The 27,118-nt window shown below is 36.8% G+C and overlaps 3 protein-coding genes across 5 annotated transcripts in view; 2 read left to right on the top strand and 1 right to left on the bottom strand.

The window, feature by feature from the left end:
• Positions 1–2,390: 2,390 nt before the first annotated feature.
• Positions 2,391–10,978, bottom strand: LOC127835003 (transmembrane protein 53-like). Its single transcript, XM_052361172.1, has 3 exons — positions 10,811–10,978; positions 4,423–4,770; positions 2,391–3,857 (listed from the first exon to the last, which is right to left on the bottom strand). Exons 1-3 carry the CDS (start codon positions 10,853–10,855, stop codon positions 3,174–3,176), a joined length of 1,077 nt encoding a protein of 358 aa, XP_052217132.1. The 5' UTR covers positions 10,856–10,978; the 3' UTR covers positions 2,391–3,173.
• Positions 10,979–17,345: 6,367 nt separating this feature from the next.
• Positions 17,346–20,431, top strand: LOC127835048 (uncharacterized). The gene is made up of 5 exons (XM_052361271.1): positions 17,346–17,758; positions 18,387–18,514; positions 18,846–18,964; positions 19,507–19,640; positions 20,218–20,431. Exons 1-5 carry the CDS (start codon positions 17,576–17,578, stop codon positions 20,335–20,337), a joined length of 684 nt encoding a protein of 227 aa, XP_052217231.1. The 5' UTR covers positions 17,346–17,575; the 3' UTR covers positions 20,338–20,431.
• A 2,382-nt stretch (positions 20,432–22,813) lies between these two features.
• Positions 22,814–27,118, top strand: part of LOC127834980 (solute carrier organic anion transporter family member 2A1-like) — a 45,561-nt gene continuing 41,256 nt past the window's right edge. Inside the window, exons 1-2 of one of the 3 annotated variants that reach the window (XM_052361159.1) lie at positions 22,814–22,831; positions 25,261–26,024. In XM_052361159.1, coding sequence (XP_052217119.1) covers positions 25,334–26,024 — 691 coding nt within the window. In that variant the 5' untranslated portion in view covers positions 22,814–22,831; positions 25,261–25,333. The other 2 variants (XM_052361152.1, XM_052361163.1) reach the window with 2 other exon arrangements.

The raw sequence follows: 27,118 nt of genomic DNA, 5'->3' as shown, positions 1-27,118 counted from the left end.
TATAAGATATATACAACAAAGTTTATGGACAAAAACCGAGCTATCTTCATTTTTTTCGAGTTGATAGTGGGAAAAAAAACATAATTTTATGGGTCTTAAAAAGATTCGTTGCACGTGGCTTTTTAGTAAATTAAGCATTTGTATTAAGGGAAACAAAGACGAAGAAGAATTATATTATATTTATTTCGTGAATTATCATACTGTATACAAATATTGCTGTCGATGAAATATTATGATAATTTTGAACATTAAGTTACTGGTTTTATTTGGGTACTACAAATTTGGGAATATATCGTACAATTATGTTTTATTCATGTTGGTGACTTCTTAATTGAGTTGATCACTTATATATTAAAAATACATCTTATTTATTATAGAATGTGTTTATGCTCTGTAAAGATTTGGGCCTTCGTATGTACGTTGAAAAATATAGTATATATAACAAATGCCATTATCTATCAAATGTACGTCATTTGATAATGTCATTGCGATACGACTGTTAATCGATACATCCTGCATTCGCGCCACCTTCTATCATTAGCGCCATCTCCTAACAATGGCTCCATCTCTTTTGGAAAAATGCAAAATTATCTACTACGTCCAATATGTTTGTGCATGCAGCATCTAATGTATGTTGTACGAAATCGTTTGGTACCGTAAGCGATTTGGACATGTTTTCGTAACACAGGAAAAAATCAGCGAAATGCTTTTTAAAACTCCACCATGCCACAACTTATAAAGGTTATCACGTTTTAAGTGGGTTGAAAATGTATGTTCCTGTACATTTCGAATGAACACATATTAGCTGAATCGCACTACATCAACCGATTTTAAAAATAATGCGAACTATGTTGTAAAAGCATATAAAACCTAACCACCCTGTAAAATTATCCATGACATTTTAAAACATCCAGGCCTGAGCGCAACGTCGGAAGGTGCATTAAATTTTGCTCTTTTATGATTGCATCTCAAAAAAGATGTGGTGCGCGGGATTAACAGCGGGATTAACGGCCGTGTAAAGGAACTTACAAAGGACCCATTTCTTGTAAACTACATGATGGCTTTCCGTGGTGCTTGGCTGTCGTTGTTTTTTTTATGGAAATTTTAACATTTTAAGTACGAGAAGTGTCAGATTTTTTATATATATATTAAACATTATTATACATTTTTTGCAACATTAATGATTGGTATAAACACTGACAAATCCGGTATTTTGTAGATTGGCTTACACCCGCAGTTTTCCAGTCAACATGTCTGCCTCAAGTATAAGTTTGTAAACTGAATAGGTCACGTACGTAAGAAATTTGTTCAATGCAAAATATCACCGTTTGTTGCATACCACAAATGTGTTCGTTTCTCACAGAGTTTGCATGCGACTCCAAACAAAGGCCATTTTTTTCAATTGTACTTTGCCATCCGAAGTCAATATCAATTTCAGAATTCTAATTACTCCGTGTTATTCTGTCGAACGCCATTCCCTTGTATTTAAGAAGCAACCCAACACTGTGTCAAACCCAATCCAACGGAGAATTATTCCTTCATACCGTATGCATCGCCTTTTTGTGTCGATTAAGTTTCCGTGAGAACTGGGAGTATATGGAAAGAAAATACAAAAATACAGGGTTGTATCACCTTTACGTAGCCGGTGGTTCCATCAGTCAACATCTTAACGTTAACAAGGAGCTGCATATTTTACACATAATAATTGGCTAATCCGTTGCAATCACAGATGAAGAATTGTTAAAAACCAATTGTATAACGGAAATACGCAAATTAATACGAACGCATCGAAAAGTAGCAAGGCAAATGACATTGATCCTCCTCCCAATCAAAATGTCTCGTTCTGAGAAAACTGGGCTTAATTCATGTGCGTAAAGTGTCGTCCCAGATTAGCCTGTGCAGTCCGCACAGGCTAATCAGGGACGACACTTTCCGCTTTAATGGTATTTTTAGTTTCAAGGAAGTCCTACTTACCAAAAATCAAGTTTAGGCGGAAAGTGTCGTCCCTGATTAGCCTGTGCGGACTGCACAGGCTAATCTGGGACGACACTTTACGCACATGTATTATGCCCAGTTTTATCAGAACAAGACACTTATAATCGCGAGCGGATGTCAGAAGACCAGGTAGTGTTTTCACAGAACAGATGACGCACCATCCACATGACTTGGATGCGAACCGCCTCTCGTCATAGTTTGTTGGCCCCAATGTATCTGAAAGTTTAAATTGATCAACGCATGGCTGGTTTGAAAACTGAAAAATCTGCAGTTATTATGAACTACCGTAGATATTAGCCATGTAACGGATTAGTTTTGTGCATACTTATTCTAGCGTATATATTAGATATGTATTCCATACTTTTAATTATGTTCATGTAAAAGTTTAAAGATCGTTGTTAATATGTGCTTGTATTTCGTTTCTTAATCATTATGGAGGTATAAACAACAATTAGTACACATTAAATAATATGTGGACAATATCAACAACACGCTGCTATTTTAATTGTATGTGTAAGCAAAGCTTACGTGTGCCAATCAACACCACTTCGGTACTGAATATCGCGTAAATTTGTTCAACGCATCGTGTCCACTATGCACATATTGCACAATGCAGAAGTCTTTCCTGCACAAACCAACATGCAAATACCTAGCATGCAATTTACGAACAAGAATGTTGCATTTGTACAAATGAATGATACCATTAAGCCGAATGTAAAATGACATTTGTCATCAGGCACAATTTGTCATAAAGAATGAAAAGGTGTCTCCATACATATTGAAAGTACCATCAAGAATCATGAAACAGTCATAAAGAAGGATGCTATTTTTACCAACATACCGTTCCATATTTAAACCCGTTAAATACTGTGCACACAAACTAAAAACTACACAAGTAAAATTATCATGCAATTTAAATGTACATAGTTGAAGCCATGGTTTGCTTAATTAAATGTCTGAACCGAACGTTCATAAAGGTGACTCTCTTCAAGCATTTTCAACAGTATTCCATTAAACCCAAGTACATGACGTAATTGATATCCAAACAAATACAAATAATAACAACAAGCACAATACATGTACATGTATATCAATGAATGAGAATCAAAGTATCAAACAGTTGGTCTGTTGTTTTACACAACTTTGAAAAACTAGGACTAAAGCCGGTTTCTTCTTTCTCATGCATATGCCATCTGCATGACCAGCTGTTCCTTATTGTTGTCGCTCTCCACAGAAGCGTACGCAGTCTCACTTTTCGGTAACCTATGGCCGGGAAGTCCGGTTCCCCAAATAAAATTGATCACATGACTCTTGTACTCCTCCGGGTACATCTTGAAGGAAGTGACATGCGGGGCGCGCTCCCAACAGGCGGTCGCCGCCCTGATGCCCCGCCCGCGCCATGTGTGCGCTAAAGCCTCGATGTGTACCGGGTTTACGACGGGGTCGTTTTGCGAATACAGGAAGAGCGCTGGTGTTTTCAGTTCGTTCCGGTGTACGTTTTCCGACGAATTGATATACTGTTTCGTGACCGGTCTGAATTTCTCCATATACCACTCCAACATCTTTTCAATACGCTGCACCCTCTTCGGGTCACCGGTCATCGCCCTAGCAACGCCGTTCGGAATCCCGTAAAAGTCGACCGGACTATCAAATATCTTCCCGAACAACCGCTTGTCGAAGTCTTGATAGCGCTCGCTGAAGCGATTGAGGCTTGTGAGAAGCTCGCCGTACATGTATCCGCCGACGGAGAGGGCGTGGCACAGCAGCGGCTGCTCCCGACGTTGGCCTTCGTAACAGAGGTCAAGGACGTGCTGCATGAGACTCTGTACGGTCTTGGGCCGGAGAAGCTGGGAGAGAGTTACCTTGAACGGGAAATGATGCGCATAGAATGTCCATGGGTTAAATACCATAAATTGAACAAAGTATAAGAAATGAAATCATAGTGTTATGAATACTGGAATTTAAGAAAGCATAGAAGTGTTCACTTACAAAGACCCATTCCGCTGTCCATATCCCCCCCCCCCCTAAAAAAGGCAGTTGTGATAAAGTGAATTATTAGAATTTTACGACCTTTCAGACAGAAATCGAAATCAAGATAGTCAATCATATTCTAAGAGAAAGCACATCTGGTGTTGTCCACTCACATTTATCTGGATCTAGCTAGGAAAAAGGGCTTCTTACCAATTGATGCACATGTTTAGCAATTTTCCGAATGAATAACGAGTACACCGGATGTTATGATATGTATAAACATGTATTCAAATGTAATTGAATCAGAAATGTTATGCTTTGTCCAAAATTGAAATGACAATATACAATTATACTATTTTATAGTAAGCGTATATAAAAAGAACAAGGAAAACCGAAAAGCCACACCTCATTTTGACAAAGCTTAAATAATTATACAAAATGTGACACAATACATACCCGCACTGTCATCACATCGAAGCCGTGTTCAGTGTAGAAGTCGCTGAATTTCTTCAAGTGGGAGGGTTTTGCGAAAAGCCAGCCTAACAACAACAAAAGGGGGCGGGGTCCTCCCACCTGATCGTCCCCATGGTGGACGTGGTGCGCTAAAGTAACGTTCTTGTTGACAGAGACGTGGATGCGGCCTGCAGAGCCAGAGGTGGAGTGTTGACCCGGATGGGTGGGTCTTTGGCTCCGTCGATGGCCTTGGTGGGGTTGCTGGTGAAGGTTGGGGTCGAGGTGGGTGTGTTTGTTTGTGAGGCATGTCGTGGTACTACTGAAGTGCCGCAAACCCTTGATAAGCAGGTCCTGAAGTCACGAATATAAATTAAAAATATAAAGATATAAAGCCATTACATCCATTAGTTGTTGGTATTTAATCGGGTTAACCCTAGGCTCGTTTTCGTTTTTAACAACCCAATCAAGCTACGGTAAGTCTTTAAAATAAAGTAGAGACATACTTACATTTAAAACGGCGCGACATTCAAAACAGATAATAACACCATGAAACATAAAACATTGCAAGACTCAAAATTAAATTAAAGCCACATGTCCAGTTGGACTACTGCCTTAACATTTCGCTTGTCTTAACCAAAATGTTAATTGACCAGACCTCTTGAGTTTGTTCGGGGCTAATGCTCTGCGAGGATGAAATTTTTGAACACATAAAATGTTTATATCTTTACTTGTTTATTGTAATTTTACGGTTTTTGAATGTTAGGGAATGGCGAGTCGTTTATGTAAAATAAAGCACAATAAATCTATAACGACTGCGAAAAATACAAACTAGGACACTATGTCACAATAATATGCAATGTAATAGTTATGAAATAAAAGAAATAGTTTACCTGAGAAAATATATGATTGTCCCAAAAATATTTAATATGTCAACCTGATTCTGAGATTTTCATGCATGCATGTGAATCGAGAGCCAGTGAAAGACAACGCTAATGTTAGTAAATCATGCATGAGGTTGCTTCCCTTTGACTTGTGCACTCTATTTAAATTTATATTGAAAACCTGCGGTTAAAATAAACAAGTGTTCCGGTCGGAGACATATGCCCCCCCCCCAAAAAAAAAACAACAAAACAACAAAAAATCTTGACCTTGACCTTTGATCTAGTGACCTGAAAATCAATAGGGGTGATCTGCCAGTCATGATCAATGACCTATGAAGTTTCATGGTCATAGGCCTAAGCGTTCTTGAGTTATCATCCGGAAACCTATATGGTGGACGGACCGACAGACGGACCGACAGACCGACCGAAATGTGCTAAACAATATACCCCCTCTTCTTCGAAGGTGGGCATAATAAATAGTCCGGATTTAATGCGAATATTTACCCTATGACAGTTCTAATAAAGTAAATGTTGACGACGCATGAAAAACGACGGACCAAACGGCGACCATAGGTCAACATCAGCACATCGCGATGCTCAGATGAGTTAGGAAAACAAATGGCATGTTATAAATAATAATCAAATGGAATCGAAAAAACAATTAGGCTCAGGTAACGCCGTTCATCCATAATTTCGCAAAAGCGTTTATTATTGACATGGTTTTAAAACTAGCTAGAAATTTTCAAAGCCTGCTTGATGTGGTGGTAATGAGCTATTTTTTGCTTCTACAGGTCCCGGGTTCGAAGTTCTCGACGTGCCAACTTTTTATATTATTGATTTCCTTGCTATAAAAATTAGTTTGAACTATATCAAAAACACAGTCATTTATGCGCATTCATTCACTGAATACAAAATATATGAAAAATCAATGTTCATGAAAACGGGTGATGAATTGTTCCTAAACAATTTATCATTTTGTTGCGAATCATTAACTCATAATATTTTTATAATAAACAATATTAAATGTTTGTCTTAAAATTTTAGGTGTGAAGGCTAAGCCATTATTGTTTGGAATAAGAATAAGATTGGAAGAATATTATGCTTGATCTGTTATATACAATTAAAGAAAGAGACAAAAGCTGTCTCTATCGGAAGACATATGCCCCGAAAAACGTTTTTTTCGAAACCTTAACGCAGATTTCGAAACCTAAACGCGGACCCTTAGTTCAAGGTCAAGGTCAAAGAGTTAAAAAAATGTGCATATGGAAAGACCTTGTCCATACACTAATTCATACCAAATATGAAGGTTTCATCTTGAAGCGAAATAGAAGTTATTCGCATTTTTCGAAACCTAAACGCAAGTGTGACGGACAGACGGACGGACAGTGCGATACTATATGCCCTCCTTCGGGGGCATTATAAAGAAATCCTTATCAGGGCTCGAACCACTGACCCCTGGTGTAAGTCTATCGCTTAAACCACTCGGCCATCCATGCTCATACAATATGAGATGTATTTTATACTTTATGTTAGCAATTCTAGTAATATCACACAATATAACGACAACAACAGAACTCTCCAAATTAGTAAATCTTTCCAATCTTTAAATTGTTAAAAGATGCATATAATGGAAATTATAGAGCATGATAAATGTTCAGTACTACTGTTTTCTCAAAACTATCATATCTTCAACGAAAATTTGCGACTCCAAAACATTTTTTATTTTATCAATTTTCTAAAACATGAAAATAACCCTTAATTAATAAAAGCCAGCCAGGGTCTTACAAACAGCCTACGCGCGATACTCACATGGCATGATTTGTTTACGTACGTACTCGCCATAAGCAAATTATTTCTCACCATTTGCATTTTACTTCTCATCGGAAACCATTTATGTTTTGTTTGCGTAACTGTTTGCGGTAAAAAGGTGTGATGATGATGCCCGACATTTCATGTTAATTGAAGTTAACACGGGAGGGCACTTCTCCGCCCAATGAATTATTGTGAGGAGGCAGATCTCCGCCTTCTTAATTCTGACAGGGGGGCAGTTCTCCGCCCCTAAAGATTTTATGGGGGGGGGGGCAGTTCTACGCCCATAAAGATTTGATGGGAGGGCACCTCTCCGCCCCCTTTAAAATAAGGGGGCATTTCTCAGGGGGGGGGGGGCAGTTCTACGGAGGGGCGCCTCTCCGGATACCTTTGTTTAATAGTACCATTTTATTTAAAATATCAAAAATAAGGACAGACGAGGGGCTAAATGTATATTATTGTAAGATAATATTTAGCTGAAATAATTCGCGTTCAGAATAAATCTGAAAGAGTCTGCCAAAGCAAAATTCATCAAAAGACTCTAAGGCGGCAATTTATGTTGACTATATAATATTACATAGGCTGTTTCAGCATATGTGTACTTGTATATCGAGGTTTACAGGTAATGTTAGTTATTTGCAAGTACTTAATTCGCTTCAAAACATTAGGCCTATATAGTGTAACCTAAACACATCATACGAGTCGATAGACAGTCAAAGAAAGACAACTCATTAAGACAAATGTTATCCTATTGACCTTTTCGACATTATTTTAAGGGAGACAACTCTGAGTGGATTTAGTGAGGTCGGGGGGGTACTCGATAATCTACTGCAGTGCGTCTGCATATAGTTCTATGTTGAAGCAATTATAATTTCCCAATAATTTGCAGATATAACTTATATGGTATGATATTTTTTTGTAATTTTTTATTAGCTTAGTATCTAAAGCGGGTGGGGTATGGAAAAATATCTTATTTGTTAAGTTTGGGCAAATTAGAAGTTTGATGGCATTTGGTAAATACTTGTCTTTAAAAAGAACAATTATTTTAAAACAGATAACTTTGCTGTATTTAAATGTTATTGAATGGTTTATTGTTATAACTTCTAGAAACTTTTTTTCAGGAATATCACACTTCACAGTGTCAACAGAAATTGGGATGCTGTGCTGAGTATCTAATGCTGCATGAAGCTCAAGATTTCTACACCTGGAATTTTATGAACTCTTGCAATAAATATTATACATCACCATAGTTACATAACTATGTTCTTTGAAAAAATAAAATAAAGATACTTCAGATGTGTGTCTACTTCATACCCTTACATTAAAAAATATCCTACACATTCAAAAATATAATAAAATGGATGGTGGTTTAAGTTGCTGCACATCCAATGTTGTCATGTAATCATTTAACATAACATGTGATATGTTGACATGACTATTAACACTGCTAAGAAAACATTTACTTTGAATTAAAATAAGTGTCCCTGGTCAAATGTCAATTGGCTTAAGATCTATATGGGTGAAACTTTCACCTGCATCACAGTCATCCTTAATTGGTTGTGTGTTAAGCTATCCCAATTAACTACCAGTCATGGCAGATTTGTTCAAAAGAAGACAAGTATCAATGTTTGAAGAATTGTTATTGCTTTTACAGTCTTGACGCTAACCCCTAGCCCGACAGCCCGGGGCTAGTGATATGTATTAAATTTGGGCTATTAAAGTTTCCAGAATTATATAGTCGGGCTTGTGGGTATTTTAATCTGTTCTATTAAAGCATAAAGATTCAGGCTGCCGTTAGTTGTTCAAAAATGCTAAAGTGAAGACTGCTTGTATATGCTGGTTAGTCTGAGACATTCCAACAAGTAATAACTGTGACAGTTCAAATATTTGCTCATTAAAGTGTGTGTATGTGCAGGAGCTTGTGTGTGTGTTTGGTACAGGCTCATCTCAAAAACTGATTCACTATTTAGTTTTTAACCTAATAGAAGTACAACCGGACTGTAAAATGAATACTACCATTGTAAAGATTTTGTTGTTGGGATGAAATATTATAAATTGTAATCCCTATGATTAACACTGAAAACATTAACCGAACGCATATTCCTGTTGGTGTAGCAGAGCCAAAAGACCTGGAAGTATAGATGGTTAGTGGATGATGTTCCTTATGATAGTACTAGTAGGTACCAGTTGGTTTGTCTTTTTGAATACATATGATAGTATATTTAATTATTTTTTTCATTAATAAAATGGGTTTAACTTAGTAATCCTGCTCAGTGGTTGAATCTTCAGGAAATGTTAACATAAGCACATAGTTACAATGTATTTGATACATGTATGCCGGTGACCCTCAACTGCAATTTTGGTTACAGCCAGGGTAGCCTAAGGTGTAATTATTTCTAAGAGATGAACCCGAGTTGAGGCTTAAACTTACCAACCCAAAAGTGAGTCAGAGATCAGCACTCTACCGGTTTAACTGGCCGGGGTAAGCTTGGAATCGGGGACTTGCTTTTGCTTAATTATGATCTTAAATAATATTATAGTTGTCAACAATAGATTTTTATGTATTTTAAAGGGATCTTTTCACGCTTTGGTAAATTGACAAAATTGTAAAAAGTTGTTTTAGATTCGCAAATTTTCGTTTTAGTTATGATATTTGTGAGGAAACAGTAATACTGAGCATTTACCATGGTCTAATATAGCCATTATATGCATCTTTTGACAATTTTAAAACCTAAAAATTATAAAGCGTTGCAACGCGAAACGATTGAATAATTTGGAGAGTTCTGTTTTTGTCGTTAAGTTTTGTGAAACTACGAAGATTGCTTATATAAGGTATAAAATATGTCAAGAATGTGTACTTGGCGGAATAGCTCAGTAGGCTAAAGCGTTTTTACTTCAGGACTCTGGCAGGACTCCAGGGGTCACTGGTTCGAAACCTGGTCCAGGCAATGTTCTTTTCCTTTTTTTAATTTTATTCTTGATTTTTTACTGGAGCTTTTACGATCCAATGTTTACATTTATCGATATAAAGCATTTAATGAATAAGTTAAAAAATGCCAAAATCTGTGAAAAGGCCCCTTTAAAAGCACAACAAGTTGGGCTTGCAACAGAAGTAATAAAAATACATAGATTATTATACAATTTACAAATTTAACAATAAAGTAGTCTTATGTTTACTGAAATGTGCAAATACCAATTGGTTTTTATTTCTGAAAATTTAGAAAAATGAGCTAATATAATAAAAATGTTTATTTTTAATTAGTGGGTGGGTTTAAATTAACTTGCACTCAAAAATTATAATAGTCTGGGGTTGTTTTAATTTCTGACATTTCAGCACACAGTACAGTAACATGAGTAAGGTATGATCTTGTTATTTTTGTCGGTACCGGTAGTTAATTACGGAGCCGTTAATTACAATGATACTATTAATGAGAAGATGGTCGTTGAACGTTATAATAAAAATAATGATTGTTTTTATTAGTAATAAATCGGTAATTTATCGCTTTTATTCTATTTATAAAGTCAAAATATCAGATAAGTAAGGTGTCTACTGTAGAGCGAATACTGTCAGAACCCCCCCGAACCCTTGATCTCGCGTTATCTCGGCAGTCTCGTTACGCGTGATTTAACAATGTCGAAATCGCCGGTCATTCCATACAATCATGAAGTTAAATATAAATAAATAAATATTTAGCGTGTACCTTTGTTTGTGCGTGATGACCTATAATACTCCGAATCGAAACCATGATCAGTGTTGAATGAAATACCAAATCCTATTGTATGGCCACTATGGGGTGATATTGTTGCAGAGATGCAGAAGCCACGTGATCAATACAGTCCTCTTTATCGGACATAGATGGTGACGTCACTAGGTTATAGTCAGTACGACCGGTGTGTACGCAATGTCGGACATATTAGATTGCGGACGAATTTTACACGCGCAACGATTCTTGAGGAAGGTTATTTATCGATTAACTTAGAGCTTACAACATTACAGTATGATCTATGACTTTGCATGCATATGGATGCAACAAATTATAACTTGACTATTATTCGCATACTTTCGAAGTTGGTGTGTATTTGCGTTTAAAATGACATTTCACCACAACTTGTAATAAAACGGTAACCAAATGTTTCCATTCAACAAAAAGGGCACACACTTTATTATTAAACATGTTGTGATATTTATAGAACGATCCTGCCCTTGGCATAAACTGAACGTGCCTTGTAACTATCTCCGCGCGGAGTTGTCGTTCCATGCTTACAAACTTTTACTAACAAACTCAATGTGGAAGCAATAACTTTAAATTAAGTGTGTATGCACGATTTTTATATGTGTTGAATTGAAATATATTGATAAAAAATGTTACAAGAACACAAAATAGGCAAGAAAAATTATACATCAAAGAAGAATTTCATACAATGCAGCAAAGACAAATTTAGCGTCCCGAGCCGATTGTGACGAAGATATTTCGTACATATTTTCCTACGATAGCCGAAGCATTCGGGAAGCGGACAACGACAACTGGGGAAGCGGACAACGACAACGAGCGAGGCCTGGTATAGCGGAGATAACCCTGGGTTATGGTTCGGGTAAGGGTTAGGGGTCGGGTTCAGGTTAGGGTTAAGGCTAACCGTAACCCTAACCCGATCCCTATACCTTACCCTAACCTTCTAACCCCCCCCCCCCCCCCTACATGCGCATTACAGTACCAGTATGAGTAGATATCGCTGCAGGAAATTATCAAAGCGCAGAAGGCACTGCAGTTGTTCGCTCTTTGAACGTATTCAATATTCCTTACAGTCATCGAACATGAAGTTCGACTTTTGAACACCAATGTAATTTACTTTTAATAGTCTTCAGTGGTGAGATTTTGAAAAAAGGGAAAATTCCATTGATTAACAATCTCTCATAATGTGATGCAAGATTCTTACACAATCCACTTATGATTACAAAGATGAAAACAGAAATTCAACGTATATCTAAGTTGGCGCTTATGAAAAGTCTGTAAGTCTAACAAAGAATGAACCACACCATAATTCTTATAATAAATGTATTGGTATTAACGAGCTTTGTATTAAATTCTCGATTGAACGAAAGTAAAAATATTTAAATTTTTAGCCTGAAATTAAATACTTCATTTAATTTGTTTACATTTATTTTTTATTCATTTTCATGTATTGACATTAACGCGTAACTCCTCTACTCCACCGTCACCAATATTTTTATGAACGTACCCTCTACTGTAATGTTAATTATTAAATTCATGTATTTTTTCTATAGTTTCAATGGATCAATACTTTTTCATCGTGTGCATTTATTCGACACCTTTATGTGCAATGGTAGACAATTTAACGACAGATCATGTCTGGTTGCCCTTAAAACGACAATTTTACTCTGCAAAGGGAGTGATGAAAACTAAAGATCTTCTTCCAGCTCCACGCGCACTCCGCTCCTTGTATGACCTATAGACGCCACGGGCTGTCGACTCGAACCGCAGAACGGTTTCCTCAGCACATTGAGCGTACTGGGTACCGCCGACCTTCGACACTTCCATTATCTTCATAGGCCATCACCTCGAAATCCTGGCCTGTATCTCTGCCACGCTCGTCCTCTACGCTGCCAGTTCCTCTGTGCCCGTCCCTCTTCCGGCGATGTAGTGAAACTGTTTTTTTTCCTACTGACAATTACCATTCCGCAAAGCGATCCTCCCAAAATTCTGTTATTTAGCGAAGTCATCAGGAGTTGACGTCCGGGTCGAGGGATGACGGTACTCGCTTGATTAACAGAGTCGCCCTTCGGAGTCTGCAAGAAAATCTTCTGCGAGCGATTCTCCCCCCCCCCCCCCCCCCCCCCCCGGATCGCGACTCTCCTCCGATCGCGACATGCATTCTCCAGCTGCTGACCGAGCTCTCTTAAACTAATGAATACTATATAATGTATAGAGTTACCTTGATGTTTTGTACAATCGCAATTTTCTTTTACATGTTCAACTTTAATCGCGAGCTGACAGATTCAATGCCATTGGCGATTTGGCCGATCGGAAACGCTAAAATATTTTATCGCGACTTTGAAATAGAGTTAGAAAAATACGCTTTTAATCAAACACAAATATTGTGATTGATTTGTGTCACTTGTTTGTCGCACATTCACCGCTAAAATTGGTGTTATTAATCGCACGTGTTTCAAACCACACGTAAATGTATGTAAATAAAAGTTATAATACGGGAGATCACATCAATTGTGTCCTCAATTTGCTTATAATGAGTTATTTTTTTTCACCATCGACATATATGGTATTGAAATATTTGATAAGCATGCAGTTGTCTTTCAACATGCAATGTTTTCGACACATTCATATCATACTTTTTCTAGCCGATTCATGCGAAAATAGGTCTAACTGCACGTTGACTAGCGAATGTAAAGCCCTGTCTGCGCAGTTGCGCAAGGTTTCGTGGTCTCATTATGTATATCCTGACATACTGCGGGATGCGCAGACAGGACCATAGCTACGCTAGCCGCATATGGCATAAGACCCATTGGCATGACGCGGATATAAAAACATATCTTTGTTTCGTATAAATGGAACATCTTTGCACAATACTGTTCGATAGGAAATTGAAGTCAAACTGTGTTGTTTATAGCGCACTTGCAAATTTCGGTAGCGTTTCAGTCTTTCAAAAACGACTTCCATACAGACTGAAGATTACGGCAATTATTTGTGGTTAGATAATGACACGATTTCTGTCTTATCATGACACTTTGTTTGTTCGTAGTTTGTGTGTCTCATCTTTAAAGCAATACTGTGTCATCAACGTTTATCGATAGTCCATTGTGTCTTCCCCGAACGATTTAGTACCGAGTCAAAATGCATAGATTTATGTTTTATGTTGTTTTCTGTTGAGTTGTAGCGAAAGTTGATAAATAATTTTCGATTGTCACGAATTTAAATAAAACGTTTTTCTTGAAATAGTTTTTTTACTTTTCCGTTTTCGTCCGTTTATCTGATAAAGAATCGGCCGATATTAATTAAGTTTGGTAACTAATAACCTCAAACCTCATCTGCGAACGAAAATAAGTGAATTTCAAAGATAATTTATTAGTCCTGCTGCACATTTCAGATTCTACCCCCCCCCCCCCCCCCCCGCAGTACAAGAGATCAGTCAACAGTCAAGCGCTATCAACTAAGTTACGCAATAAACAAGCGTAACCTTATAATATTGCGTTACAACTGTTAAACAATCGTAACCTAATACTATTGGCTGTTTTCCCGAATCTATTAATAGCCTCAGATTATGAATTACATGAACTACGTCATTAAGACGCAGCAGATAGTGGACTATTTTAATCATTCATAAACAATCTCTTCCGCGACACGTATAATACAAAAATATGTATATACTAGTAAGCTTTCCGTAGATAGCAACGAACTAACTTAAAATTCTCAGTTACAACATTATCTGGTCGCTATCGCAAACAACTAAAAATGATCCGTAAAACCAAAATTTAGATTCACATCGTACATGCATGCTGGCGAACTCGACATACAGAATTTTGCGATTGCAGAATTGCACATCTGACTTATATCGCATTTTTCGACACATGTTCTTCTTAATTGCTATTTTATTTTATATTGAAATATATGTATAATAAGTTTTTTTTACACATTTTATATAAATTCATAAATATTTGACAACATCGTGCACACTTTATCACAAAAAAGTTAAACTTTTGCGGAAAGAGACCCTCATAACTATACATTTTCTTAAAGAGCATTTCAAGCCGAATTGATTTAATCAATAAAAAAAGATAGGTCATGTGATATCTAATAAAGAACTCGACGCGAATAAATGTTTTACGACCCTCTTTTCCGGTTTCTCTCCAGTTGATGAGGGTTTCCCGTCAACTGTCGAAGTCTCATGTAGTCTCCAACCTTAATGCAAACCAATATATGGGGTTCCCCTTTTAGAGTGTATAGTACAAACATTTGTTATAATGTGGCCTACATGCTGGTTCCAGTCAATCTCTGCGCGGCTGCCATGAATGTAATGTAACCGTCGTACACGAAGTCGGATTTGTACTAATAAAATTACTGCTTCTTCTGTTCTGTCGAATACATCGCAGTCATCTCCCTCACATCAGGAGATGTGAGAAAACACTTGCATAACATTATAAGTTCTTTGACGCGTATGTTTCCATGCATAAATCACGATAATGACTTTTACATATAACCTTACACTATTGCAGCAATAATCAAACAGGTAAATTTATTATAATAGTAAAAAATAAAAGGTTACGTTTTCTTAAAAGTCAGACGAATTCACAAACCGGACATAACTTTCAGGTCTTTAAAGAATCATGTATTATACTTCTATTAACGATTACACACTAGTTATGCATTTGAGAGGAAAAGCATTGCATCGAAGGAAACCCGAAACATTGTGAGCACTGTAAACCCATTTGAGCAGTGTTCGGTATTTTACCATGATCTTACAATGGGTAAGTTAATTGGAAAAAATAAAAATTTCCAAGTCCAATTTGAAAGAACTGTGTATTAACATTTTTTATTAAAGGTATTGGCCTACATGTAGAAAAATTCCGGACAAATTTTCTTAAAAAATGAGCGAAATGTGGCTCCCTGAAGTAGAAGATCGGGCAAAATGGGCCATGTTCAGGTATTTAGGGGAGAAAAACTGCTTTAATTTGCAAGAAACTACAATAATTAAAGGATTTATACAAACTTACACATCTCTGCCATAACCGCTCAGCAGGGTTTCTCCAGAAAACTATTTCTTGTGGAGAAATTTGCGTTGTTGATGACCATGTTGGGAAAACATGGATACCATCTGGAGGAGACCAGGAAACCTTATATGAGCAGTGACTTCATAATTCTCTTTGGTAACAAAAACCTAATTTGCAGCCAGTTTGTTGCAATTTCTTTGTTTGGTAGATGCATATAGTAAGTGTATGCTGGCACATATGTATTATCAATTGTAAATTTTCAACATTCTCGAGTATTATTTCCTTTTTCCAACACTTTCTTGGACAATTTTAGGAAGCACTTGACTGCTTTGTCACATGAATAAATTGGTAAGGTACATAGTCACAGTTTTAAAGTAGGTGGTAGTGATGATCGCAATCCTTACTTTATTGATTCACCTTTTTAAGAGCCTCAAAAAACTTGTCAATACTTTATTACCGAAAACTTTTTTCAACCTGCTGACAACAACCAACTGCCATAGATAGGAGTTGGGTGGTGTAGAGAGGTTTCTGTTGTTTTCAGATGGTTTGAAAACAGGTGTTTAATTGACTAGTTTCTTATACATTATATATTCAATTGACAAAAGTCATGACTTTTGGATACAGAGTCAATGAGTTAAACAGTTGATAGGCACTGTGAGCGAGTTGTATAGGAAAATGGGATACACTAAAGTCAACAATTTATAGATACCCGTTTAAAATTCATTTTTTGAAATGTTGAAATGGGGAGAGGTAGCAAGCCTTGTATTACATGGACTCGTACATAGCATATATCTGATAAGATAAGGGGAGGTAAATAAAAAAAATAGGTAGCCATTTATTAGTGAAATTGTTTGGTGATGACTGTTTGTTGTTGACAGTGACTGTTAGTGGAAGTTTCACTTTATAACAACTTCCTTACAACCAGACTTTCAAGTACATGTTACTAATAAATGCCGATTTACATAATATATTTCAGATGGAGTCACCTACAGATCTAGAGCCGCTGCAAGACCTTTTCGCTGCTGATGCTGAGATGTTTGTAGAAGATGCTGCTTTAAATATCTGAAGTGGACATAGTCTTACCACATTATATATCAGACAACAGATTCAAGTTTTAAATATCTGAAGTGGACATAGTCTTACCACATTATATATCAGACAACAGATTCAAGTTTCTTAAATGATGTTGGATGAAAAGAATATCATAGAATGTATTATTAAGCATTAAAAGTACATATGTCTGTATATGCGCCCACATACACTTACTATAGGCCTCTACAAAGCAAAGAAATTGCAACAAAATAGCTGGAAATTAGGTTTTTTGTCACCAAAAACAATTATTACGTCACTGAATTTATTGTTCACAACTAAATATTAAATAGTATGTATTAACACCGTGTACTGATAACTTGTTGTCTGCTGCTGTGTGTTTACCTTGTGACTACCGAGATATGATTTGCGCTATCTATGTCCGAACCACGTGGTTGTTGTACCATATAATGTAATACATGAACTGTCTTAAATTGTTACACTGATACGTATATAAATATAGCTGCTTGTTCCCGATAATTAGCATCAATCGGTCGGCTGCTATTTCAACTTTAATATTTAATAGTGTAAGACACAATAATGGTTTCAAGCACAGCGGTACTTATTTCCGCGTTACTAGCACTATGTACCGGCCAACTCATCATTCCGCCCCGCCCCCCTGGGCTTCGTGTACATGAACGGAAGTAGCAACTCACCGATCCACCTCGACGTCCACATGGGACCGCTGTGCCCCGACAGCGCCGGCGCCTTTCCGGTTCTGCTGCAGGTGGCGCAACACTACGGACCCGCCACCCTAAAACTGACACTTCACATGTTCCCGCTGCCGTACCACCGCCAGTCGTACTTCACTGCGATCGTAAGTGAGTTTTCACTCGTCAGGATTCTAAATCGTAAGTGTTGTTATTTATCTTAAAGTTTCTTACTCGTTATTTTGTCACATATTGTGTATCGTGTGCTCAATATTTTGTTTCTTTTCTGGAATCACAGTCGCATTTCACTGACTCTTATTCGTAGTCGCTATTGATAAGTTGTTCTTTTATTAACCCATTGTCGTATTTCAAGGCAATCACCAGTGTTAGTTGTTAATTTCCTTGAGCACGATTCTTAATTCACTGCGAGAATATGCGCTTTTTTGCTCGTCACAGACGTGATTCAGTGCGAACCTTAATGCTGCCTTGTTACTTTAGTAGATTCCTGGTCGTACCTCAATTCAATTGTGATGATAAAATATTGTATTCCTCGACTCCCAATCGCTCCTCACCGTGATTGTGAGTGCCAGTTTGTTCCTTTCCTCTACCCCCAGTCGTAAGTTTAATTTTTCTTGGGTATTTAGTACGTCGCAATTAATTAACGTCAGCCTTACTTTGAAGCCATAAAACCACACGCAACAAAACAAGCGGGCAGCACTCATTGTTCATTCGGATGGAAAATTCAATGAAAAACTAAATGAATGTGATTTTTTAACATTTTATCCCATGTTTTAGGGCGCCGAAGTCGTCAAGGCTCAGAGAGGCATTGCGCAGACATTTAACTACATCTCCGCTATTTACAACGACCTTGAAAACCTAGGCAACGCCAAAACCTACTTAATGAACGCTAACGATGTCAATAAGTATATCTACGTTTACGATTGCATGGCCTTTTTTGAGATTATGAAGGTTTCTTATTGTATGAATCTCTTTATTTTGATACAGTTTAAAAGAATGTATGCCATTAAGATATTGTTAATATAATTCGCATGAGTTTCGAATAACTGTATATGTTATGCGTGTTCTATCGTGTGTATTTATCAATTTTCTTCGTTCACTTAACGAGTCATTTCATTACTTTACATTATCACATTTTATATTTATATAGGCATTAAGCGAACAAAATTACAATTGTACTTGTATGAATACGTACCAATATGTTAAGCAGTTTATAAAACGCGGTTATTTGTTTAGAATGCTGACTGAAATCGCTACGTCAAGCGCTGGGGTAAACCCGGTACAGTTTGCAATGGGCTTGAATGATTTCGCCATGGAAACCAACACACGAACGGCCTGGAAATACTCCGCATCAAGTAGGGATTCATGCCAGAAATAATAATACTACGAATATTTTTTCTCTTGCAATATTATCCCCCTATTTAAAAGCCTATTATGATAATTATTTTGTGCTGAAAAATAATGGCTTTTTATAAACTGTACAACTCACACTGAGAAACTATTGCATGTGTTGATCAACCAGTAAAATAGTAAGATTAACGACATTCTAACAATTAATCAAACATCTACGCTGATATCGACCTGATATAACGATGCCTGCATTCTATCTCAGATTAGTGCGCCTTTATAACAGGTATGAGGTGCGACATATTTTTCGGAAACAGCTATTAAGTCTTCATTTTAGGTAGAAGTGAGTGATATTCATCAAAGACAAAGATTTTGGTACCAAGATGCAGTTCACTTAATACACAAAAAGCAACACACCCAAAACATGGCCTTAATATTGTATAACAATCTATAACAAAAACATGGCCTTAATATTGTATAACAATCTATAATAATAACAATGCATGCGTATCAAAATTGCAAAGTGTACCGTTATAATGAAATATTGTAGGAGGAGTTGCCAGTACCCCTACTTTTTTTCTGAATGACGTCACAGTAGAGGCTGACCCCGGCTGGACACTTTCTGAATGGCAACAGGTCATCGACCCGCTCCTGAAGCAGGGCGACTTCCGTTCAACAAACGGGGTACGTGATATATAAGTCGCTTTATAATTACCAGCGCTTCTTCGGTTATTTCCTACTTAACACATTCATTTAACTTATTTTACTTATTATCTCATAATTTATATATCCGGTTTCCATGTTTCCGACAGTGTTTTTACATGTTCAATTATATTTACACATTTTTTTTTACTTTTTACCCTTCCTTGAAAGCAGTGTTATTACTTTTTCTAAATTTTAATAATTGCTCTACCTCTGTCCTCCTGTTTCAACAGTGTTTATTTTTGTTTGTCTTTTCCTGTTCTACTTTTTGCCTTGGTTTACTTATCCTCTTGACAATACTCTTCTATTCTTTCTACTTGAAAATATCAGGCTTGTATTTGTTAATTTTCACGTACAATCCTTCCACGTTTCTAATCTTTCTGAGACATAGTGGTAGTTTATTCACCTGGTCTGTCATTGGCAACTGAAATGTTTTAACACCTGTGAGAATACGGTAAACTTTCATATCAGAATCAGAACGGTAAATAGGTTGATATTTCACTTAATGTTCATTTTTATATAAAATAATGAATAATTATGTCATGTTTTTTTCTTTTAGACTTGTCCATCCGGTGAAATAAGTTGTGAATACCTTCCTGGGAAGTTTCAGTGTTGTCTCAAGGGAGAGAACTGTATTCCTAACGTGGGTTGTCGCTGTTTCCGTGGGAACAATTGCTGACTGCAACGGTTATGACGTGTAGACAATTGGAAACGAGATGGTCTCTTCAAATGTATTTCTTTTTATTTATGTAAATAAATGAAAAGAAAAATGATATTATTTTTATAAAGTCTATTTACGCCTATGCAAACGATTACTATAGGTTCATTCGTAGTCAAAGTACGGGTCGTGCAAGAGAAGTAACTTGAGATGATTTTAACTTAAAGTTTGTATCGTCATTGTTTTATGACATGCACAAAAATTAAAATGTGAAGCTTTTATCACTTTCGTGATACAATTTGTGGTAGTGAGTTTCATATGGATCTTTTATACGGTCACAAAACACGCAGTAAATTGAAGCTCTTTTTAACACTGATTGAGCTTCTGACTTATTTTAAATTATTAAAGATAACATTCGCCTTCAGTGATATACCGGTATGCTTCAAACACCATAACATACAACACAGTGCTAGATACAACCGCCTCTAACCTTTATGTTATTAAGGTTCGCTCGATGAATTCCAGTTTAGTTGGTGATCACCAGAAGGGAAATATGGGGTTTCGTCAGGTCACACCGGTTTCCGTCCACAGCACAGGCACACCAAGCCTTAAAATAGTTAAATTATGGTTAAAACAAACGCATACGCAACGTGTTGGCATAAACACAGACTATTTAAGCATAACGGTGCGCATTTGTATAAAGTTTTCATCGGTTTGTCGGCTACATGTTTTTCATCGAATGGTCTTCATTTACATCAACATAGGCGAATGAAAACAAATAATTAAAAATGATTACATTGCAAGATTTGAGCAAAGCCAATCAAAAGTGTGTTGTCTCATTATTAGAATACATGAGCCGTACAATGGGAAAACGGCGCTTTTAATTCATGCAGTCCACACAGGCTAATCAGGGACGACACTTTCCGCTTTAATGACATTTTTCGTTTAAATGAAGTCCCTTCTTAGCTAAAATCCAATTTAGGCGGCAAATATGTCGTCCCTGATTAGCCTGTGCAGACTGCGATTGTTTTGCAAAAGGAGCAGCCTGAATCGTATTCTAAAAGCATAATATTGCCGCGTTAACATTTGATGCGGTGATGCAGTAAAAACTTATACCTCAGTCCAATAATAATGTACTTGGAGACCTGGTACCATTTTTAGAACTTCCGCAATCGCACTTTGAAGGACTATAATGGATTGAAACTATGTCGTTCGGTTTGTCGGTCGATTGGTCAGTCCATAAAATATGTAAAAAGTGTGTGGAGCTCCTTAAAGTTTTGAAGGTTGTGCGCGAACGTTTTCTAACCTCACCAAAATAAACATATCAATCATAGCCGAAATAGCATGTGCGTTCCACTTTTGACACACCCAATTACCCAAGCATTGCCACAGTCCCGGATTACCCATGAGGCAGAGTGGGCAACTGCCGTTGGGTCCCGAGACTTTAAGGGGCATCACGAGACCATGACAATATAATTATTTTACTTACTTTGACTGCACCACGTAACGGTCGTCGTTAAAAGGAATAATCATTCGCGTGTAAACACCGTATTTATATATCGGAAAAATGATTAAATATAGAATCATATTCGAATTTACTTATTTGCATAATAGTTTTTTATAAAAAAAAATTAAAAATTATAAAAAAAAAACAACAGCGCATGGGCCCTAAACGTGTCACTGCCTATTTGCCCCACGGTGCTTAGTTCGGCACTGCATTGCTTTGGAAATTGCTGACAAAGCGGTGCGAGTGTATTTTTCCTGTCTCTGGGATTTTCCTGTATACAACATAGTGGGTGCGTTGGTGATGGTATCGAAGTAAGCTTCAAGTCATAAGTGACACAGGTTCGAGTTCTAGCTTAATCTTGTTTTAAACGTCTATTCGCCATGAACGTAAACCAATACTTATCAGAGCCGACTTTGGGACAGACGTGTTCTTGTCATTGGACAAATCAAAAGAAACCTTTATCTACGTTCAGTCAGCGTGATTATTGGTGGAGGCAGCAATAGAATTACATGACAAACTACTACATAAGTTATTTTTCCTGACCAGAAACCAAGCAGGAATAGATGGTACTATATATTCGTGAGAATCCCGAATCCGAATGCGATCATGGCAAATTCAAACATGCTTGGAAAAAACAAGAGAACTGCATTTTTCTTAAAAAGCACGATTTCAATACTTCTGTCGTTATGTGAGTGTTCTACTTAAACATAAGTTCTGCATCTAGCATAGGTACAGATTTAGACAGTTTTTAAACGATCCGATTACCCCGATGTCTATTCGGAATATAGAACACCCGCTTTCAACGGTTGATTTATGTTCAACCAACTTGTAAAGATTAACTGTAATATTATTCAAACACGGTAAAGTATAACGATACACTCCAGTTACGGTTGTATTTATGTTTATGTGTGATATAGATACACATTTCATATTGTTATCGCTGAAAGCCGGTGCAGTGGATAGAGATTAGATACAAACATTAACCCGATACTGCTTATACCCGAAATGGTAAGTACATCAAGTCGGTTATAAAATGATATAGCCATATCGTAAATCTTGCTCTATGTAAATATGTACAGTTAAATCGTTGCGACTGTTTGAATAAAAGTACTTGATGTGTGAAGATCAGGAGCGTTTGAAAATTGTAAAATGCATATACTTTATTTATGGAATATTGTGAAATGAAATATGAAAATCTTCGAATAGGACTTTTAACTTGGTAAGTCTTTTGAATTTGAACGCTATAATCCTTATTGTTGCAGAAACAAAGCCACAGCCGCCATAACTATTATGGTTCAGAAACACTACAACCATGAAGAACAGCAACATTCTCCACAACAAACATTAACCCATTTATGCCTTGTGGACTCTTCCATCCTCTCAAAGTGGATCACTTTATTTCCAAAATTAGGGATGTCTAGTATATTTATTACTATACTTAGAATATTTCCTACAGAGATTCCTTTAAGCAAACAGCGCAGACCCCGATGAGACGCCGCATCATGCGGCGTCTCATCTGAGTCTATGCTGTTTGACAATGCCTTTTTTCTAGACGCTTTGCATTAATGGGTTAAGACCTTATAGCATACCACCATCAACACCATCTACACCTTAATTGCCTACACTATCACTTAATAACATCAACGACAGAAACACTGACAAACATATTGCAAGAAACGCTAGCTCAGTATAATTGCATGATTCATACGCATTTTATCTCGTTTAAGTTTAAAGAGAAAAGATGGTTGCTTACCCACAAAAAATACAAAGTTATAACAATTTAAGTTTAATATTAGACCGTACTTCCACCTTATGTAAGCAGTTTTATCAACAATTGTATTAACAAGTGCATTATTTTAACCGTTTATTTCAGAATACGATTTGAGCGTTTATTACAGCTTTATTCGAGTAACGGACTGAGATCACTTTTGACATTGAATGAGATGATTATTTAGTGAATATTTTAGCATGATAAAAACGTTAAAGATTTTGATATCTTATTTGATATGCACTTTCGTTTACTGTATGGTGACTGGCATGCCTTTTTATAACTAAGATGTGTTTAAATATATGACATGAGTACATTTTCCGATCGCTTAGACGTGTGCTGTTATCTAAAATGTTTTAACGAATGAATACCATGCATGGAGAATGCTCACCGGTACTGATGTACCAAATACTGCCAGAGAAGAATGCACGGACATATTATTCATATAGCAAACTACCACCAAACCATAATCCTGCACACAGGGTGCAAGATCATCGGGGCACACATACACTTCATGGGGAATGCTCACCGGTACTAATGTACCGAATATAGCCAGAAAAGAATGCACGGGCAAATGATTCATATTACAAATACAACCAACCCATAATCCAGTACACAAGGTGCAGGATCATCGGGGTTTACAGGGGTTAACACACGGGCCGGACAGAATGTAAACACACCGTTAACAACTTATTCTTGAAAATATCTCAGGTTATTAAAATACATTTGCAAAAATCTGAAGCGCAAAGAAGACCGTGTATCTTGCAGTGTGTGTCGATATCTTAAGATTTAAGAATAAATCATGATTAATGGACTGAAATCGGTGCAAACATTTCACATTGCGTTACAAAGCGAATTTTAGGACAAGAATACAGGCTTATTAAATAAAGTAATCCTGATGTATTTAACATAGCCATAAGCAGCAAACAAATGTCTTTTATGCACTTGTTTAAATTCTTAAGAAAAATTATTTTCAAAGTTATTTGAAGAAAAGCATCAAATACCGGTGTGTTTACATCCATTAACGTTCAGTTTTGAACCCACAAATCCTGAATCTTGTACGCGTCACTTGGGTAAAACACACAATACACATTTTACAGCACATGTAATTGATAATTAAAATATCTTTGACAGCGTAAAGAAAGCGATACATTACTACTTTGAACGTAAAAATATTGTCCATAAACTTGTTAAATCCGATGTAATCCAATATGCAAACATCTTGTTTTCACATTTACATACATATATAGTATTGAATTTGTCTGAAATACAGGTAATTATATTTTAATATATTTAACCTATTTAATATTCGGTTGAATTTAAAAAGAGTCAAACTGGCTGAAAAATGCTGATCACATCATGTGATTTTTGATTACAGGCCGTACGCATACATAATTATAAATGATGGTAATATAAATCCATACCTCTTTACTAAAACCTATTAGGCATTCCAGTTCGCGCAGTGGTTGGTACACGACTCGGGCTCAATACCCGTTCATTCATTTGCATTTATGCTTATATCTGAAATATCACAAACTCGACACGAATCTTATTGTCAGTTGTTAGTTTTGTATGATTGTGTGGATGCATTTGTTTGATCATATTGTTTGTTTGTCGTAGTTGTTGCTTATTTGCGATATACATGTATTCGAATATTTCTCAATTTCAGATTTATCTGCTATAAACGGTGGAAATAGTCAGCAATGCTTCGTGAAAACTAATATAACTAACAAATCAAAATAATGACATCAGCCGAGAAAGAACAATTTATGGCAAGTGCGGACAATGGCTCTGAGAAAGCGTCTAAAAGTCGCCCCGACGGAAACAGGGTGATACCAAAAGACATGTTGTGCGGACTTGGGCCCTGCAAACCAATCGCGATTCAGTTTTGCGCCCGAATGGGGATATTTGTAGGCGCCTACAGTTTATGCGGACTGATGACGTCAGTTTTGAGCATGTACATTTCATCACAAATCACGACAATCGAAAAGCAGTATGGACTGAGTAGTTCTCAATCCGGGTTATTGCTGAGCTGTAACGATATCGGATTCCTTCTGACAACACTGCTGGCGAGTTATTTCGCGCGCAAAGTTCATATACCACGAGTCCTGTGGCTTACAGTGGTCGTGTATGGAATAGCTGGCATTATCTGCTCTATGGCGTACTTCGTTTCAAGAGATTTCGTCTTTGAGCAGGCGGAACATCTCTCACAGATTCTGACCGCCAGAAACGCTTCCAACAATGCAAATTACTCAGTGGCACAGTCCGTACCGTCGAGGCAATATCCGATGTGCAACAGGCATCATCAAACAGCAGACGTGTTTTCTTTGCCCAGGAACGGTTCCACCTGCGACGTACATGGTGCAGAGACCAGCTTTGGAGTAGGCGAGCCAAACAGATACACGCACCTTGCAATGGCCTTCATTGCAGTTGGTAAGAACAAAAGTTTTGCTTACAAGATTAATCATGCATCATCAAACACATTTAAAATATTTATTTTCACTTATGTCAGAAGTGGCTAACAGCGTGCAGGGACTGTAAGGGCGATCGAAACCGTTTATGCATGACATTTATTATATATGTTTATCAGTGTGAAAGACATACCTTTATACGTTTCAATTAAACAGAAGTTTGCAGCAAAATGAGCATAATATGTATATTGTAATACAATAAGACATGTTAAAAAAAGCTGTTCATGATTAGAAAACATTTGCCAAAGAGTATATTTACAGCACATGGTAAGCTTATTATGATAGTATGCAAACGAAATACTATAGAAGCAGGATAAGAAGCCAACTTGCAATGGGTCAAAGCAAACGATAACAAACCCTTGCTAACAACGCTAATAGTTAGTGTTTCGTAACCGTCACTCAAAAAAACACCGAATACAAGCATAACATCGAAATGTGTTTCCTTCAATTATGAATTAAATTATTAAACAACAATGAATGTATCAAATTAAATCAAATCTTTGGCCACATCAAATGTCATTTTTAGTTGTTCGCTTGCGAACAAAGGCGAACAACTAAGGTTAATACCACATTTTGCAAGCCAGTTTTCTTAGGTACGATAAAACGGATAAGAAAAGAAAGAGCTGTATCATTTATGACAGAGGTCTCAGTTCTACCACTTTATTCATTCACAAATGGACACATCATATGAATATCGTTTTATATCGAATATATTTTAACGAAGCGGATATACAAAAAAATCAATAAACACTTGTTGAATAAAACGTTTCGCAGATGTTAATGTTTATGAATTATTAAAATAGTTCACTATGTGTTGCGTCCTAACCACGTGGTATGTTTTTGCGCAGCACAGTTCATTCAAAATCTGAGGTTATTAATAAATAAAGGAAAATAAAACTACTGATGATCAACAAATTTAGTGGGATGTCGAGAGTCAAATAGACTATCACGCGTCTGTTGCAAAACCTCATTGATAGTGCTTGCTAGTACAGCGGGGTTAAATTTGATGTCTGTGAAACGTTCTTTTGTTCTCAATAGATAGCAGCGATCTCTCCT

This window comes from Dreissena polymorpha, chromosome 1, assembly GCF_020536995.1.
Source record: "Dreissena polymorpha isolate Duluth1 chromosome 1, UMN_Dpol_1.0, whole genome shotgun sequence".
NCBI classification, from domain to species: domain Eukaryota; kingdom Metazoa; phylum Mollusca; class Bivalvia; order Myida; family Dreissenidae; genus Dreissena; species Dreissena polymorpha.
This window is presented reverse-complemented; position numbering and strand designations above follow the sequence as displayed.